This window comes from Hyla sarda, unplaced genomic scaffold, assembly GCF_029499605.1.
Source record: "Hyla sarda isolate aHylSar1 unplaced genomic scaffold, aHylSar1.hap1 scaffold_571, whole genome shotgun sequence".
Taxonomy (NCBI): Eukaryota; Metazoa; Chordata; class Amphibia; order Anura; family Hylidae; genus Hyla; species Hyla sarda.
This window is the reverse complement of record NW_026610583.1, coordinates 128,606-148,962: the sequence shown is the minus strand read 5'-3', so window position 1 is coordinate 148,962 and position 20,357 is coordinate 128,606. Positions and strand designations below refer to the sequence as shown.

The following is a 20,357-nucleotide window of genomic DNA, read 5'->3' as shown; positions in this document are numbered from 1 at the left end:
CCAATGGTGGTGACCAGAAGGGTCTCACTAGACAAGACCCTGTACATGAGGGTAATGGATGCCGCCATCTTGTGCGCCCCCTGTGGGCAGACCAGGCGCCATCTATAACCCCTCCGGCCTCATCTGAAGACGACCACTAGCAGCTCAGATTCTGCCTTTATTTTGTCCTTTTAGTTACAGATAAATACTTTTCTTTCTTAAAAAAAAAAAAAAAAACGAACGGCTGATCAATGATGAGAAAGCGGGGCCCCCCGGAGGCCGAGGTCTGCTGCGTCCCCTCACACACAATGTCCTAATGCAGCCAGTTGGGGGCAGGGCGACGGTACAGAGCTGTGCTCACACGTATCTGTGGAGGATGAGTATGGACGCTTTATTAGTCGGAGGACTCCCATATACTCGGAGGACTCCCATATACTCGGAGGACTCCCATATACTCGGAGGACTCCGTCTGTCCAGGATGACGCTCAGTTGCCCTTTCGTTGCGGCTCATCGTCGCTCAGTCGGGACTTCAGATGATGTTTGTAGGATAAGATGTCTCCGGCCCACTTGGTGACTGCTTGTTTCTCACAGACCCAGATCTCCTGAGCCACCTGAGGAGACAGACCCCAGACGTGAACACCCCGAAGAGACAGACAGACCCCAGACGTGATCACCCCGAAGAGAGAGACAGACCCCAGATGTGATCACCCCGAAGAGACAGACAGACCCCAGACGTGAACACCCCGAAGAGACAGACAGACCCCAGACGTGAACACCCCGAAGAGACAGACAAACCCCAGACGTGAACACCCCGAAGAGACAGACCCCAAACGTGACCCCCCCCCAAAAGAAAGAGACAGACAGACAGACAGACCCCAGACGTGAACACCCCAAAGAGACAGACCCCAGACGTAGACCCCCCCCCCCAAAAGAAAGGCAGACAGACAGACACCTGACGTGACCCCCCCCACTTTACCGGCATGCTGCACACTCGAACTCTGTGTAAAGGACAAGTTGCCCATAGCAACCAATCAGATCAATTCTTTCATTTTGCAGAGGCCTTGTTAAAAATGAAAAGCGATCTGATTGGTTGCTATGGGCAACTGGATGAATTCTCCTCTGGACAGGTTTGATAAATCTCCCTCACTATCTCTATACACCCTGTAGGGGGCAGTATACACCTCTCACCTGTTGGATCAGTCTGAAGTCGTGGCTCACAAGCATCATCCCTCCCTCAAAGTCATTGATGGCGTCCGCCAGCGCATCGATTGTCTCAATGTCCAGGTGATTGGTCGGTTCGTCCAGGAAGAGCATATGAGGGTTCTGCCAGGCGAGCCAGGCGAAGCAGACGCGGCACTTCTGCCCATCAGAGAGATTACGGATCGGACTGACCTGAAAATAGCGAAAAGAGCGTCAAGTGAGGAGAACGGAATACGGGACGGGACATCAGCCGCTCCTCTTATAACCTTTATATACTCTGCGCAAAAACATCAAGGGAACACTTAACCCCTTAGGGACCAAGACAATCAGGTCTGTGCGCCCCTTAACCCCTTCACGACGACTGACGTACATGTACGGCGCCGCGAAGTGTCACTTGGGTTCCGGGAGCGCCGCGTCACCGTTAGCGGTGATCGGGCCGGGATGACTGCTGTTATCTAACAGCAGGCATCCCGGCACATCGCCGAGGGGAGGTCCAGAGACGAAACCCAACCCCCCCCCCCCATGACCGCAAATCGCAGGTCAATTCAGACCTGCGATCTGCGCGATTCCGGGTCATACGGGTCACTGGTGACCCGGAAAATAAGAGGGATCGGGGGTGTCCGAGAAGGGATAGGAGTTTGGTGGCAGAGGTGCCACCCCTCCTATCCCTGCTATTGGTTGGCCGAGCGACCGACCGATAGCAGACCGGGGGAGGGGGGTTAAAGTTCGGTTCCCCCGCTTTGCCCACCTATCGGTGTCCGGGCAAAACGGGGGAACTGTCCAGGGACCGGCGCCGAAGGTCCCTACCTGGATCCCGGAGCAGGATCCTACACGCGGGGATCCCTCACGTGCGGCGGCAGCAATTCATCCAGGTCCTGCTAGGGGAGTTGTTGCCTAGCAACATCCGGAGGGCCACAGTTTACAGTGGTCTCTAAACCGTGGCCCTCCAGATGTTGTAAAACTACAACTCCCAGCATGCCAAGACAGCCTTATGCTGTTCCTAAATGCTGGGACTTGTAGTTTTGCAATATTTAGAGGGGTTCAGGTTGTAGATCACTAAGTGGTCTCAAACTGTAGCCCTCCAGATGTTGCAAAACTACAACTCTCAGCATGCCCAGACAGCAGTTTGCTGTCTGGGCATGCTGTGAGTTGTAGTTTTGCAACATCTGGAGGGCCACAGTTTTGAGACTACTGGACAGTGATTTACAACCTGAACCCCTCTAAATCTTGCAAAACTACAAGTCCCAGCATTCAGGAACAGCATAAGGCTGTCTTGGCATGCTGGGAGTTGTACCTGCATGCCTCAAGCCGTTGCATAACTACATCTCACAGCATGCCCTTCGGCGATCAATACATGCTGGGAGTTGTAGTTTTGCAACAGCTGGAGGCACACTGGTTGGAAAATACTGAGTTAGGTCATAGAACCTAACTCAATGGTTTCTAACCAGTGTGCCTCCAGCTGTTACAAAACTACAACTCCCAGCATGCATGGTCTGTCAGTGCATGCTGGGAGTTGTAGTTTTGACCCCCCTCCCATGTGAATGTACAGGCTACATTCACACTGGCGGCAGATTACAGCGAGTTCCCCGCTTCAAGTTTGAGCTGTGGCAAATTTTCCGCCGCAGCTCAAACTCCTAGCGGGAGACTCAGTGTAATCTGCCGCCAGTGTGAATGTAACCTAAAAACCCTACACTACACTAACACAAAATAAAGAGTAAAACACTACATATACACTACACTAACACAAAATAAAGAGTAAAACACTACATATACACTACACTACACTAACACATAATAAAGGGTAAAACACTACATATACACTACACTACACTAACACATAATAAAGGGTAAAACACTACATATACACTACACTACACTAACATAATAAAGGGTAAACACTACATATACACTACACTACACTAACACATAATAAAGGGTAAAACACTACATATACACTACACTACACTAACACATAATAAATGGTAAAACACTACATATACACTACACTACACTAACATATAATAAAGGGTAAAACACTACATATACACTACACTACACTAACACATAATAAAGGGTAAAACACTACATATACACTACACTACACTAACACATAATAAAGGGTAAAACACTACATATACACTACACTAACACATAATAAAGGGTAAAACACTACATATACACTACACTACACTAACACATAATAAAGGGTAAAACATTACATATACACTACACTAACACATAATAAAGGGTAAAACACTACATATACACTACACTAACACATAATAAAGGGTAAAACATTACATATACACTACACTAACACATAATAAAGAGTAAAACACTACATATACACTACACTACACTAACACATAATAAAGGGTAAAACACTACATATACACTACACTACACTAACACATAATAAAGGGTAAAACACTATATATACACCTACACTACACTAACACATAATAAAGGGTAAAACACTACATATACACTACACTAACACATAATAAAGGGTAAACACTACATATACACTACACTACACTAACATAATAAAGGGTAAACACTACATATACACTACACTACACTAACACATAATAAAGAGTAAAACACTACATATACACTACACTACACTAACACATAATAAAGGGTAAAACACTACATATACACTACACTAACACATAATAAAGGGTAAAACACTACATATACACTACACTACACTACCACATAATAAAGGGTAAATCACTACATATACACTACACTAACACATAATAAAGGGTAAAACACTACATATACACTACACTAACACAAAATAAAGAGTAAAACACTACATATACACTACACTACACTAACACATAATAAAGGGTAAACACTACATATACACTACACTACACTAACACATAATAAAGGGTAAACACTACATATACACTACACTACACTAACACATAATAAAGGGTAAACACTACATATACACTACACTACACTAACACATAATAAAGGGTAAAACACTACATATACACTACACTAACACATAATAAAGGGTAAAACACTACATATACACTACACTACACTAACACATAATAAAGGGTAAAACACTACATATACACTACACTAACACATAATAAAGGGTAAAACACTACATATACACTACACTACACTAACACATAATAAAGGGTAAAACACTACATATATACTACACTACACTAACACATAATAAAGGGTAAAACATTACATATACACTACACTACACTAACACATAATAAAGGGTAAACACTACATATACACTACACTACACTAACACATAATAAAGGGTAAACACTACATATACACTACACTACACTAACACATAATAAAGGGTAAAACACTACATATACACTACACTAACACATAATAAAGGGTAAAACACTACATATACACTACACTACACTAACACATAATAAAGGGTAAAACACTACATATACACTACACTACACTAACACATAATAAAGGGTAAAACACTACATATACACTACACTACACTAACACATAATAAAGGGTAAAACACTACATATACACTACACTAACACATAATAAAGGGTAAAACACTACATATACACTACACTACACTAACACATAATAAAGGGTAAAACACTACATATATACTACACTACACTAACACATAATAAAGGGTACAACACTACATATATACTACACTACACTAACACATAATAAAGGGTAAAACACTACATATACACTACACTACCACACAATAAAGGGTAAAACACTACATATACACTACACTACACTAACACATAATAAAGGGTAAAATACTACATATACACCTACACTACACTAACACATAATAAAGGGTAAAACACTACATATATACTACACTACACTAACACATAATAAAGGGTAAAACACTACATATACACTACACTAACACAAAATAAAGAGTAAAACACTACATATACACTACACTACACTAACACATAATAAAGGGTAAAACACTACATATATACTACACTACACTAACACATAATAAAGGGTAAAACACTACATATACACTACACTACACTAACACATAATAAAGGGTAAAACACTACATATACACTACACTACACTAACACATAATAAATGGTAAAACACTACATATACACTACACTACACTAACACATAATAAAGGGTAAACACTACATATACACTACACTACACTAACACATAATAAAGGGTAAACACTACATATACACTACACTACACTAACACATAATAAAGGGTAAACACTACATATACACTACACTACACTAACACATAATAAAGGGTAAACACTACATATACACTACACTACACTAACACATAATAAAGGGTAAAACACTACATATACACTACACTACACTAACACATAATAAAGGGTAAAACACTACATATACACTACACTACACTAACACATAATAAAGGGTAAAACACTACATATACACTACACTAACACATAATAAAGGGTAAAACACTACATATACACTACACTACACTAACACATAATAAAGGGTAAAACACTACATATATACTACACTACACTAACACATAATAAAGGGTAAAAACATTACATATACACTACACTACACTAACACATAATAAAGGGTAAACACTACATATACACTACACTACACTAACACATAATAAAGGGTAAACACTACATATACACTACACTACACTAACACATAATAAAGGGTAAAACACTACATATACACTACACTAACACATAATAAAGGGTAAAAACACTACATATACACTACACTACACTAACACATAATAAAGGGTAAAACACTACATATACACTACACTACACTAACACATAATAAAGGGGTAAAACACTACATATACACTACACTACACTAACACATAATAAAGGGTAAAACACTACATATACACTACACTAACACATAATAAAGGTAAAACACTACATATACACTACACTACACTAACACATAATAAAGGGTAAAACACTACATATATACTACACTACACTAACACATAATAAAGGGTAAAACACTACATATACACTACACTAACACAAAATAAAGAGTAAAACACTACATATACACTACACTACACTAACACATAATAAAGGGTAAAACACTACATATATACTACACTACACTAACACATAATAAAGGGTAAAACACTACATATACACTACACTACACTAACACATAATAAAGGGTAAAACACTACATATACACTACACTACACTAACACATAATAAATGGTAAAACACTACATATATACTACACTACACTAACACATAATAAAGGGTAAAACACTACATATATACTACACTACACTAACACAAAATAAAGGGTAAAAACACTACATATACACTACACTACACTAACACATAATAAAGGGTAAAACACTACATATATACTACACTACACTAACACATAATAAAGGGTAAAACACTACATATACACTACACTAACACAAATAAAGAGGTAAAACACTACATATACACTACACTAACACATAATAAAGGGTAAAAACACATAATAAAGGGTAAAACACTACATATACACTACACTACACTAACACATAATAAAGAGTAAAACACTACATATACACTACACTAACACATAATAAAGGGTAAAACACTACATATACACTACACTACACTAACACATAATAAAGGGTAAAACACTACATATACACTACACTACCACATAATAAAGGGTAAAAAACACTACATATACACTACACTAACACATAATAAAGGGTAAAAAACACTACATATACACTACACTAACACATAATAAAGGGTAAAACACTACATATACACTACACTAACACATAATAAAGGGTAAAACACTACATATACACTACACTAACACATAATAAAGGGTAAATCACTACATATACACTACACTACACTAACACATAATAAAGGGTAAAACACTACATATACACTACACTACACTAACACATAATAAAGGGTAAACACTACACTACACTAACACATAATAAAGGGTAAAACACTACATATACACTACACTACACTAACACATAATAAAGGGTAAAAAACACTACATATACACTACACTAACACATAATAAAGGGTAAAACACTACATATACACTACACTAACACATAATAAAGGGTAAAACACTACATATACACTACACTAACACATAATAAAGGGTAAAACACTACATATACACTACACTACCACATAATAAAGGGTAAATCACTACATATACACTACACTACCACATAATAAAGGGTAAAACACTACATATACACTACACTACACTAACACATAATAAAGGGTAAAACACTACACTACACTACACTACACTAACACATAATAAAGGGTAAAACACTACATATACACTACACTAACACATAATAAAGGGTAAAACACTACATATACACTACACTAACACATAATAAAGGGTAAAACACAACATATACACTACACTACACTAACACATAATAAAGGGTAAAACACTAAATATACACTACACTAACACATAATAAAGGGTAAAACACTACATATACACTACACTACCACATAATAAAGGGTAAAACACTACATATACAATACACTACACTAACACATAATAAAGGGTAAAACACTATATATACACTACACTAACACATAATGAAGGGTAAAACACTACATATACACTACACTACACTACCACAAAATAAAGAGTAAAACACTACATATACACTACACTAACACATAATAAAGGGTAAAACACTACATATACACTACACTAACACATAATAAAGGGTAAACACTACATATACACTACACTACACTAACACATAATAAAGGGTAAAACACTACATATACACTACACTACACTAACACATAATAAAGGGTAAAACACTACATATACACTACACTACACTAACACATAATAAAGGGTAAAACACTACATATACACTACACTACACTAACACATAATAAAGGGTAAAACACTATATATACACTACACTACACTAACACATAATAAAGGGTAAAACACTACATATACACTACACTAACACAAAATAAAGAGTAAAACACTACATATACACTACACTACACTAACACATAATAAAGGGTAAAACACAACATATACACTACACTACACTAACACATAATAAAGGGTAAAACACTACATATACACTACACTACACTAACACATAATAAAGGGTAAAACACTACACTACACTAACACATAATAAAGGGTAAAACACTACGTATACACTACACTACACTAACACATAATAAAGGGTAAAACACTACATATACACTACACTAACACATAATAAAGGGTAAAACACTACATATACACTACACTACACTAACACATAATAAAGGGTAAAACACTACATATACACTACACTAACACATAATAAATGGTAAAACACTACATATACACTACACTACCACATAATAAAGGGTAAAACACTACATATACACTACACTAACACATAAAGGGTAAAACACTACATATACACTACACTACACTAACACATAATAAAGGGTAAAACACTACATATACACTACACTACACTAACACATAATAAAGGGTAAACACTACATATACACTACACTACACTAACACATAATAAAGGGTAAAACACTACATATACACTACACTACACTAACACATAATAAAGGGTAAAACACTACATATACACTACACTAACACATAATAAAGGGTAAAACACTACATATACACTACACTACACTAACATAATAAAGGGTAAACACTACATATACACTACACTACACTTACACATAATAAAGGGTAAAACACTACATATACACTACACTAACACATAAAGGGTAAAACACTACACTACACTAACACATAAAGGGTAAAACACTACATATACACTACACTACACTACACTAACACATAATAAAGGGTAAAACACTACATCTACACTACACTAACACATAATAAAGGGTAAAACACTACATATACACCTACACTACACTAACACATAATAAAGGGTAAAACACTACATATACACTACATATACACTACACTACACTAACATATAATAAAGGGTAAAACACTACATATACACTACACTACACTAATACATAATAAAGGGAAAAACACTACATATACACTACACTAAGACATAATATAGGGTAAAACACTACATATACACTACACTAACACATAATAAAGGGTAAACACTACATATACACTACACTACACATAAAGGATAAAACACTACATATACACTACACTAACACATAAAGGATAAAACACTACATATACACTACACTACACTAACACATAATAAAGGGTAAAACACTACATATACACTACACTACACTAACACATAATAAAGGGTAAAACACTACATATACAGCTACACTACACTAACACATAATAAAGGGTAAAACACTACATATACACTACACTACACTAACACATAATAAAGGGTAAAACACTACATATACAGCTACACTACACTAACACATAATAAAGGGTAAAACACTACATATACACTACACTACACTAACACATAATAAAGGGTAAAACACTACATATACACTACACTAACACATAATAAAGGGTAAAACACTACATATACACTACACTAACACATAAAGGGTAAAACACTACATATACACTACACTAACACATAATAAAGGGTAAAACACTACGTATACACTACACTACACTAACACATAATAAAGGGTAAAACACTACATATACAGCTACACTACACTAACACATAATAAAGGGTAAAACACTACATATACACTACACTACACTAACACATAATAAAGGGTAAAACACTACATATACACTACACTAACACATAATAAAGGGTAAAACACTACATATACACTACACTAACACATAAAGGGTAAAACACTACATATACACTACACTAACACATAATAAAGGGTAAAACACTATATATACACTACACTAACACATAATAAAGGGTAAAACACTACATATACACTACACTAACACATAATAAAGGGTAAAACACTACATATACACTACACTAACACATAAAGGGTAAAACACTACATATACACTACACTACACTAACACATAATAAAGGGTAAAACACTACATATACAGCTACACTAACATATAATAAAGGGTAAAACACTACATATACACTACACTACACTAACACATAATAAAGGGTAAAACACTACATATACACCTACACTACACTAACACATAATAAAGGGTAAAACACTACATATACACCACACTACACTAACACATAATAAAGGGTAAAACACTACATATACACCTACACTACACTAACACATAATAAAGGGTAAAACACTACATATACACTACATATACACTACACTACACTAACATATAATAAAGGGTAAAACACTACATATACACTACACTACACTAATACATAATAAAGGGAAAAACACTACATATACACTACACTAAGACATAATATAGGGTAAAACACTACATATACACTACACTAACACATAATAAAGGGTAAACACTACATATACACTACACTACACATAAAGGATAAAACACTACATATACACTACACTAACACATAAAGGATAAAACACTACATATACACTACACTACACTAACACATAATAAAGGGTAAAACACTACATATACAGCTACACTACACTAACACATAATAAAGGGTAAAACACTACATATACACTACACTACACTAACACATAATAAAGGGTAAAACACTACATATACACTACACTAACACATAATAAAGGGTAAAACACTACATATACACTACACTAACACATAATAAAGGGTAAAACACTACATATACACTACACTAACACATAATAAAGGGTAAAACACTACGTATACACTACACTAACACATAATAAAGGGTAAAACACTATATATACACTACACTAACACATAATAAAGGGTAAAACACTACATATACACTACACTAACACATAATAAAGGGTAAAACACTACATATACACTACACTAACACATAATAAAGGGTAAAACACTACATATACACTACACTACACTAACACATAATAAAGGGTAAAACACTACATATACACTACACTAACACATAATAAAGGGTAAAACACTACATATACACCTACACTACACTAACACATAATAAAGGGTAAAACACTACATATACACCACACTACACTAACACATAATAAAGGGTAAAACACTACATATACACTACACTACACTAACACATAATAAAGGGTAAAACACTACATATACACTACACTACACTAACACATAATAAAGGGTAAAACACTACATATACACTACACTACACTAACACATAATAAAGGGTAAAACACTACATATACACTACACTACACTAACACATAATAAAGGGTAAAACACTACATATACACTACACTACACTAACACATAATAAAGGGTAAACACTACATATACACTACACTAACACATAATAAAGGGTAAAACACTACATATACACTACACTAACACATAATAAAGGGTAAAACACTACATATACACTACACTAACACATAATAAAGGGTAAAACACTACGTATACACTACACTAACACATAATAAAGGGTAAAACACTATATATACACTACACTAACACATAATAAAGGGTAAAACACTACATATACACTACACTAACACATAATAAAGGGTAAAACACTACATATACACTACACTAACACATAAAGGGTAAAACACTACATATACACTACACTACACTAACACATAATAAAGGGTAAAACACTACATATACACTACACTAACACATAATAAAGGGTAAAACACTACATATACACCTACACTACACTAACACATAATAAAGGGTAAAACACTACATATACACCACACTACACTAACACATAATAAAGGGTAAAACACTACATATACACTACACTACACTAACACATAATAAAGGGTAAAACACTACATATACACTACACTACACTAACACATAATAAAGGATAAAACACTACATATACACTACACTAACACATAATAAAGGGTAAAACACTACATATACACTACACTAACACATAATAAAGGGTAAAACACTACATATACACTACACTACACTAACACATAATAAAGGGTAAAACACTACATATACACTACACTAACACATAATAAAGGGTAAAACACTACATATACACTACACTACACTAACACATAATAAAGGGTAAAACACTACATATACACACATACACTGCCCCCCCACCCCCCCTTCCCCAATAAAAGTGAAAAACGTATTGTACAGCAGTGTTTCTAAGATGGAGCCTCCAGCTGTTGCAAAACCAAAACTCCCAGCATTTCTGGACAGCAATTGACTGTCCAAGCATGCTGGGAGTTTAGTAACAGCTGGAGGTACCCTGTTTGGGAATCATTGGCGTAGAATACCCCTATGTCCACCCCTGTGCAATCCCTAATTCAGGCCTCAAATGCGCATGGCGCTCTCTCACTTCGGAGCCCTGTCGTATTTCAGGGCAACAGTTTAGGGCCACATATGGGGTATCTCCGTACTCGGGAGAAATTGCCTAACAAATTTTGGGGGCCTTTTTCTCCTTTCACCCCTTATGAAAAGGAACAGTTGGAGTCTACACCAGCCTGTTAGTGTAAAAAATTAACCTTTTTACACTAACATGCTGGTGTTGCCCTATACTTTTCATTTTCACAAAAGGGAAAAATGCTCACTGTACCCCTTGTTACATTCTGTGAGGGGTCTAGATTCCAAAATGGTATACCGTGTATTTTTTTTTTTTTTTTTTTGCTGTCCTGGCACCATAGAAGCTTTCTAAATGCAACATGCCCCCGAGCAAAATTTGCTCTCAAAAAGCCAAAATATGACTCCTTCTCTTCTGAGCATTGTAGTTCGCCCGTAGTGCAATTCAGGTCCACTTATGGGGTAACTCCATACTCAAGAGATGGGGTTACAAATTTTGGGGGGTCTTTTCTGCTATTAACCCTTTAAAAAATGTGAAATTTGGGGGAAAACCAACATTTTAGTGAAAAAACATTTTTGTCGTGAAACCCCATGTGGGGTATTAAGGCTCACTTTACTCCTTGTTATGTTCCTCAAGGGGCCTAGTTTCGAAAATGGTATGCCATGTGTTTTTTTTTTTTTGCTGTTCTGGCACCATAGGGGCTTCCTAAATGCAACATGCCCCCAAAAACCATTTCAGAAAAACGTACTCTCCAAAATCCCCTTGTTGCTCCTTCTGAGCCCTCTACTGCGCCCGCCAAACAATTTACATAGACATATGAGGTATGTCCTTACTCAAGAGAAATTGGGCTACAAATATAAGTATAAATTTTCTCCTTTTACCCCTTGTAAAAATTCAAAAATTGCGTCTACATGAACATGCGAGTGTAAAAAATGAAGATTGTGAATTTTCTCCTTCACTTTGCTGCTATTCCTGTGAAACACCTAAAGGGTTAAAACACTGACTGAATGTCATTTTGAATACTTTGGGGGGTGCAGTTTTTATAATGGGGTCATTTGTGGGGTATTTCTAATATGAAGACCCTTCAAATCCACTTCCAACCTGAACTGGTCCCTGAAAAATAGCGAGTTTGAAAATTTTGTGAAAAATTGGAAAATTGCTGCTTTGAAGCCTCTGGTGTCTTCCAAAAGTAAAAACTTGTAAGTTTTATGATGCAAACATAAAGTAGACATATTGGAGAAATGATCCAAAAAAAAATTTGGAATATCCATTTTCCTTACAAGCAGAGAGCTTCAAAAGTAAAAAAAAAAAAATGCAAAATTTTTAATTTTTTCATCAAATTTTGGGATTTTTGACCAAGAAAGGATGCAAGTTACCACAAAAATTTACCACTATGTTAAAGTAGAATATGTCACGAAAAAACAATCTCGGAATCAGAATGATAAGTAAAAGCATCAGAGTTATTAATGTTTAAAGTGACAGTGGTCAGATGTGCAAAAAAGGGCTTCGTCTTAGAGGTGAAAACAGGCTGCGTCCTTAAGGGGTTAAAGACCAGGCCTGTCTTTTCAAATCAGGGTTGTCGGATTTTATTAGAGAATAACTGGTAACGTTTTGTCAATCACGATAATTTTACAATGTTTTACCACAATTTGTCTTTTTATGATATTTAACACTAATAGGCGACATATATTAATACTGTCCGATATAGATTTAGACTTTCCCATCTTTACTTTTAAAGCATTTCTTTTTTTAATTAACATTTTAAATGAATTAGTTAAAAAATTTACTTTCTAGTAAAATTGTTAATGTGTGAATTCGGGTAGAAAACAGACATAGCGCACATCTACAATCTTGTATAATGATCTGATCGCTTCTCAGCATAATATCAAAAACTAACAGGTTGTTATTATACATTTATGATCAAAAAGTACAAAGCCCACTCGCCACGTCAAGGCCACCTATCCAGAGTGGGTCCCTAACGTCCCTAGCATAAAATGGCGCAGCACCGGGCGGCGATCACCACCACCGCGACGCCAATGCCCACAGGGGGGAATGACCCACCGGCAGAGCAGCCCCAATGCCACTCAAACCAGTCTATGGGCCGCACCCCCCCCCCCCCCCCCCCCGCAGACACAGCAGTAACGGATACCGCACAGCACCGCACCAGTGTGAACAAGGTGTAATAGCCACTTACCATGTGCTTCCAGTCAGACTGGGAGGCTGCTAGGAAAGAAATGGCCCATGTGGAGCTAATTACTACTTATATAGGGTTGGGCTGAGGGGGTGGGGAAGAGTGCAGACAACATGTTCAAACAAAGAAAAAGGAGGGGATAGAAATCACAGTGTGAATTCGGGTAGAAAACAGACATGGCCGCACATCTACAATCTTGTATAATGATCTGATTGCTTCTCAGCATAATATCAAAAACTAACAGGATGTTATTATACATTTTTGATCACAAAGTACAAGCCCGGTGCTGCGCCATTTTATGCTAGGGACGTTAGGGACCCACTCTGGATAGGTGGCCTTGACGTGGCGAGTGGGCTTGTACTTTGTGATCATAAATGTATAATAACATCCTGTTAGTTTTTGATATTATGCTGAGAAGTAATCAGATCATTATACAGGATTGTAGATGTGCGGCCATGTCTGCTTTCTACCCGAATTCATAATTTTTTATGTGCTGTGCAAGGTTTGCAGAAAGGTGAAGATGGTAGAACATAGGACCCGCCCCCCAAATTAGCTTTTTTTCACAAATGCATCATTTGTGGGACATGTTTTTTGTACATCGCTTCTGATATTGAATGTAACGCAGAATTTATGGAGCTGCTCGGCCCGTGTTCAGTAAAACCCCAATCGGGACATATCTGGTTCCTTGGCCACATGGTAGGACCCAGGAGAACGGCGTTCTAGGCCGAGTGGATTATGGGGCGCACTTCAGGGCTGCAAAGGGTTTTAGCTGCCAGAACCCCTAGTGACCCCATTTTATATATACAGCCCCGCCCCCCCAAGTGACCCCATTTTATATATACAGACCCGCCCCCCCAAGTGATCCCATTTTATATATACAGACCCGCCCCCCCAAGTGACCCCATTTTATATATACAGACCCGCCCCCCCAAGTGATCCCATTTTATATATACAGACCCGCCCCCCCAAGTGACCCCATTTTATATATACAGACCCGCCCCCCCAAGTGACCCCATTTTATATATACAGACCCGCCCCCCCCAAGTGACCCCATTTTATATATACAGACCCGCCCCCCCAAGTGACCCAATTTTATATATACAGACCCGCCCCCCCAAGTGACCCAATTTTATATATACAGACCCGCCCCCAAGTGACTCCATTTTACAGACCCAAGTGACCCCACTTCATATACAGACCCCCCCAAGTGACCCCACTTTATATACAGACCCCCCCAAGTGACCCCACTTTATATACAGACCCCCCCAAGTGACACCACTTTATATACAGACCCCCCCCAAGTGACCCCTTTATATACAGACCCCCCCCAAGTGACCCCACTTTATATACAGACCCCCCAAGTGACCCCACTTTATATACAGACCCCCCAAAGTGACCCCATTTTATATACAGACCCCCCAAGTGACCCCACTTTATATACAGACCCCCCAAAGTGACCCCATTTTATATACAGACCCCCCCCCAATGACCCCATTTTATATATACAGACCCCCCCAAGTGACCCCATTTTATATACAGACCCCCCCCCCCCCAAGTGACCCCTTTTTATATACAGACCCCCCCCCCCCCCAAGTGACCCCACTTTATATACAGACCCCCCTAAAGTATTCATCTAGACCACGAGTACTTTGTAAACATTCCAGCCACACAAAAAGGACTCCAAGTCAGTGGAAAAAAGGAGATTTTTATGCTTACCATAAAATCTCTCTTTGATCCATTGGGGGACACAGACCATGGGTATATGCTGCGGTCACTAGGAGGCTTGACACTATAGCAACAAGAAAAGCCGGCTCCTCCCAGCAGGGTACACCCGCCCACAGGCACCTGAGGTAATCAGTTTTAGTCCCAGAGCAATAGGAGAAGACAGGTCCAGAGAAAAACCACAAACTGTCCGAGCAACCAGAAGAAAAGGCAACTGAACACACCCTCGGACAGATAACTGAAATAGGAACACCGGAAAAAAGGCTGGGAGCTGTGTCCCCCAATGGATCCTTCGAGAAAGATTTTACAGTAAGCATAAAAATCTCCTTTTCTCTATGGGCTCCATTGGGGGACACAGACCATGGGACGTACCAAAGCCATCCCTTGGGCGAGTAAGGAATCAGACAGGTGGACAGTTGGACCATCACCACCTGCAACGTCTTACGGCCCAGAGTAGCATCAGCTGATGGGAGGGCATGAATCTGGTAGCACCTTGAGAAAGTGTACAAAGACAACCACGTGGACACCTCACAGAATTGCAAGGCTGAAGCCACATAGCGGAGGCTCAGGATGCCCCAAAAAAACTGACAGAATGAGCAAAAACCCTGAAGGGTGGATCTTCCCCTTGCAGCGATAAGCTCCCAAAATGGTTGTCTTGTCCAACGACCACAACAGGTTGTGGAACAAACGCTTCCAGGGATGAGAAGGGGCCGGACAAAAGGATGGAAGGACTATGTCCTCATTGAGATGAAAAAGTCAAAACCATCAGGTACGAAGGACGGACCTGGACGGAAAACAAAACAACTTGTCTTGTATACAACCAGGAAGGGAGAACGGCAGCAGAGAGCTGCAAGCTCTGACACCCTCCTAACAGAGGGAAGAGCAATAAGGAACGCCACCTTCTGGGGAAGGAGGCGAAAAGAAATGTCCCTGAGAGGTTCAAAAGGGGGTCCTTGCAGGGCATCTAAGACCCAGTGCAAGTCCCACGGGAAAAAAGTAGACTGATAAGGAGGGGGCAGCTTGTGCCACTCCCTGAACTAGGTTTGGACATGATAATTGAAAGCCAGAGAACGTTGGAAAAGAATGGAAACGGCCGAACCTTTGACTCCTAAGGAGCTGAAGCCAACCACGACCGAAGAAAAAAGGCTGGAGTGTCACACCAACAGAAATAAGACCGCCAGGTATGGTAGTAAATCTTTGCAGGGGAAGGCTTGCGAGCCCTCAGCATGGTGCGAGCCACTTGGAAGAGAAACTGCGGGTCCTCAGAACCGCTGTCTCAATCGCCACGCCGTCAAAAGCAGAGACGGTAAATAGAGGTGGCCCAGGAGACCTGATACAGGAGGTGTGGACATAAGGGAAGGTGCAGCGGTAAGACCGTTCAGGAGCCTGACCATGACGACGTACCACGCCCGCCGGGGCCAGCCTGTGCCACGAGAATGGCGGGAACGCCCTCTGCTGTGAGATGCCTCAGGACCCCAAAAGGAGAGGAAGGGGAGGAAACAGATAAGGAAGGGCAAAGCCCGACCAATAGAAGGGAACGGTTTGGTTGTGGCGGAACGTGCAGAGGTCCACGCCTGGAGCGCCCCAGAGGTTGCAGGTCACTGCAAACACCTCTGGATGTAGGGACCACTTGCCTTGGACGGCTGAGGACCGTCTGAGAAAGACCACATCCCAGAAACGTCCAGAATGAAGATCGCTGAGATGCCGGAACCCGAGTTCCGCCCCAAAGGGAATTTCCCAAGAAGCAAGCCAAGAAAGAATTGCCCTAAGCCCAAACATGTTGAAGGGGAAAAGGGTTTCTCAGGGGACCAAGGCCCCGAGAACGATCTTGCGGTCGAGAGACAATGGAGACCTGTCCCACCAGAAGAGAATCACCAGTTGAAGAGGTCGGTGATGAAACTGGGCAAATGGCACGGCCTCCATGGCCGCCACTAACTGGTCCAGGACATCCATGCAAAAGAAAATGGAAACTGGAGCAGGGTGCAGAAGTCATTGGACTCTTGATAAGAGAGCCAGCCGACTGAAACAAAAGCGGGTAGAGGCCGCGTCGAACTGGAGCCCAGGAGAGCAGTTGGACTTGTCCCGATTGAACACCCAACCGAAGTGAGACAAGGTCAGGAGGTTGAGACTAAGACTCAAGGATCTGGGCCCTGGCTGGAGCTCTGATCAGGAGGTCGTCCAAGTAAGGACTCACGGAAACAACTGTTGTCCGTAAAGAGTGGCTATCACAGGCGCCAGGTCTTTGTGAAAGGTCCGCGGAGAAGTGGTCAGACCAAAATGGAGAGCCACAATAGGAAATGACCGTCCGAAACGGCAAAGCGGAGCTACCGCTGATGACCGGGAAACAATGAGGATGTGGAGGCAGGCATCCTTGATGTCCACCGAGGAACGAAAATTCCCCGTGAACCATGGACGCCAGCACCGAACAGAGACACCATTCGGGATGGAAGGCAGAAGATGCTGGCTGAGATACTCGAGAACCAAGAGTGGGCGAACAGAAACGCCTTTCTTGGGGACCACAAAGAGGTTGGAATAAACCTCGAAAACATTCCCCAGAAGGAACCGGGACAATTACTCCCTGGATAAAAAAGGAGCTGGGGTGCGCCCTGAAATGCTTCCGCTAGAGAGGGGAACCGGAGGGTCCAGGAAAGAAAAAGACAAATCCAAGGAAGGGAAGCAAATTCGATCCTGTATCCGTTGACTACCACATCCCTGACCTAGGAGTCCTGAATGTGCGTAGTCCAGGAGTCCCGGAAGAGTAAGAGGCGACCAACCACCCGAGAAAGGTCAGCGGGTGGGGTGGGGGCGACCCTTCAGACCGAGGAAGGCCTACGGGTGCCTGATGGGGCCGCAAAACGGCCGGAAAGGATAGCCAACCTCCGGGGCAGGTCTGGAAGGAGGGAGCCCTCTTCCCGTGAAAGCGCCAGGCTGGACCCTTTGTTGGTACCCCTTGATGGTACCAAAGGTCCGCAGAACCAGAAGGAGGACTTACTACAGAAAGCGGTTCTGTGAGCCTTATCCAGAGGTAATAAAGAACTCTTCTCTGCCCGTCGCCTCACTTCCTGAAGGCGGCATCCACATTCCAGGCTTTAAGCCATATGGAGGGACGGTGGCTACCAGGTAGCTTGTGGCAAAGGCAGCACAGTGGCTGCGCATGGAAGCAGAACACAGAAAATCTCCAGCTGCGGAGCATCGGAGAGCTAGATTAAACAAATCCTCTAGAGGTATCTTGAAGACTACCCTGGCGGAGTTGGGAGACCATACTGAAAGGGCCTTTGACACCCAGGCTGAAGCAAAAGCAGGAAGAACCTGCTGTCTCAAAGGCATGTCTGCTGGATCCTTAAAGGCTGAGGTCCATGGCGAAGGGATACCGCACTTGAACCGTCTTGACAGGGTGCCTCCAGGCGGATACCAGCAGGGCGTAAAATTCAGTGTGAGCTGAAAGTCTTAGGTGCCGATTGGGCACGAAGAAAGACTTCTGGAGCCACGTCCGAAGTTCCTGGGTCCTTTAGATGGAAGGTGTGTCTTATGGCCGAAACCAATGAGTACACCACATCAGGCATCCGTGCGTTCCTTTGAGTCGGAGGCCGAATCAGAAACCTCCTCCACAAGGTTTACCCCAACCCCCCTACAAGTGTATTGTATATACCAGATATACTGCCCCCCCTACAAGTGTATTGTATATACCAGATATACCCCCCCCCCTTACAAGTGTATTGTATATACCAGATATACCCCCCCCTACAAGTGTATTGTATATACCAGATATACCCCCCCTACAAGTGTATTGTATATACCAGATATACCCCAACCCTACAAGTGTATTGTATATACCAGATATACTGCC

The 20,357-nt window shown here is 40.2% G+C and overlaps 1 protein-coding gene across 1 annotated transcript in view; it reads right to left on the bottom strand.

Moving 5' to 3' along the window:
- Window positions 1–200: 200 nt before the first annotated feature.
- The window catches only part of ABCF2 (ATP binding cassette subfamily F member 2), a 58,306-nt gene continuing 38,149 nt past the window's right edge, over window positions 201–20,357 (bottom strand). The window contains exons 9-10 of the mRNA XM_056554127.1: window positions 1,168–1,371; window positions 201–590 (exon numbers count right to left, since the gene is read on the bottom strand). Coding sequence (XP_056410102.1) covers window positions 465–590; window positions 1,168–1,371 — 330 coding nt within the window. The 3' untranslated portion in view covers window positions 201–464. The remainder of the gene's footprint in view (window positions 591–1,167; window positions 1,372–20,357) is intronic.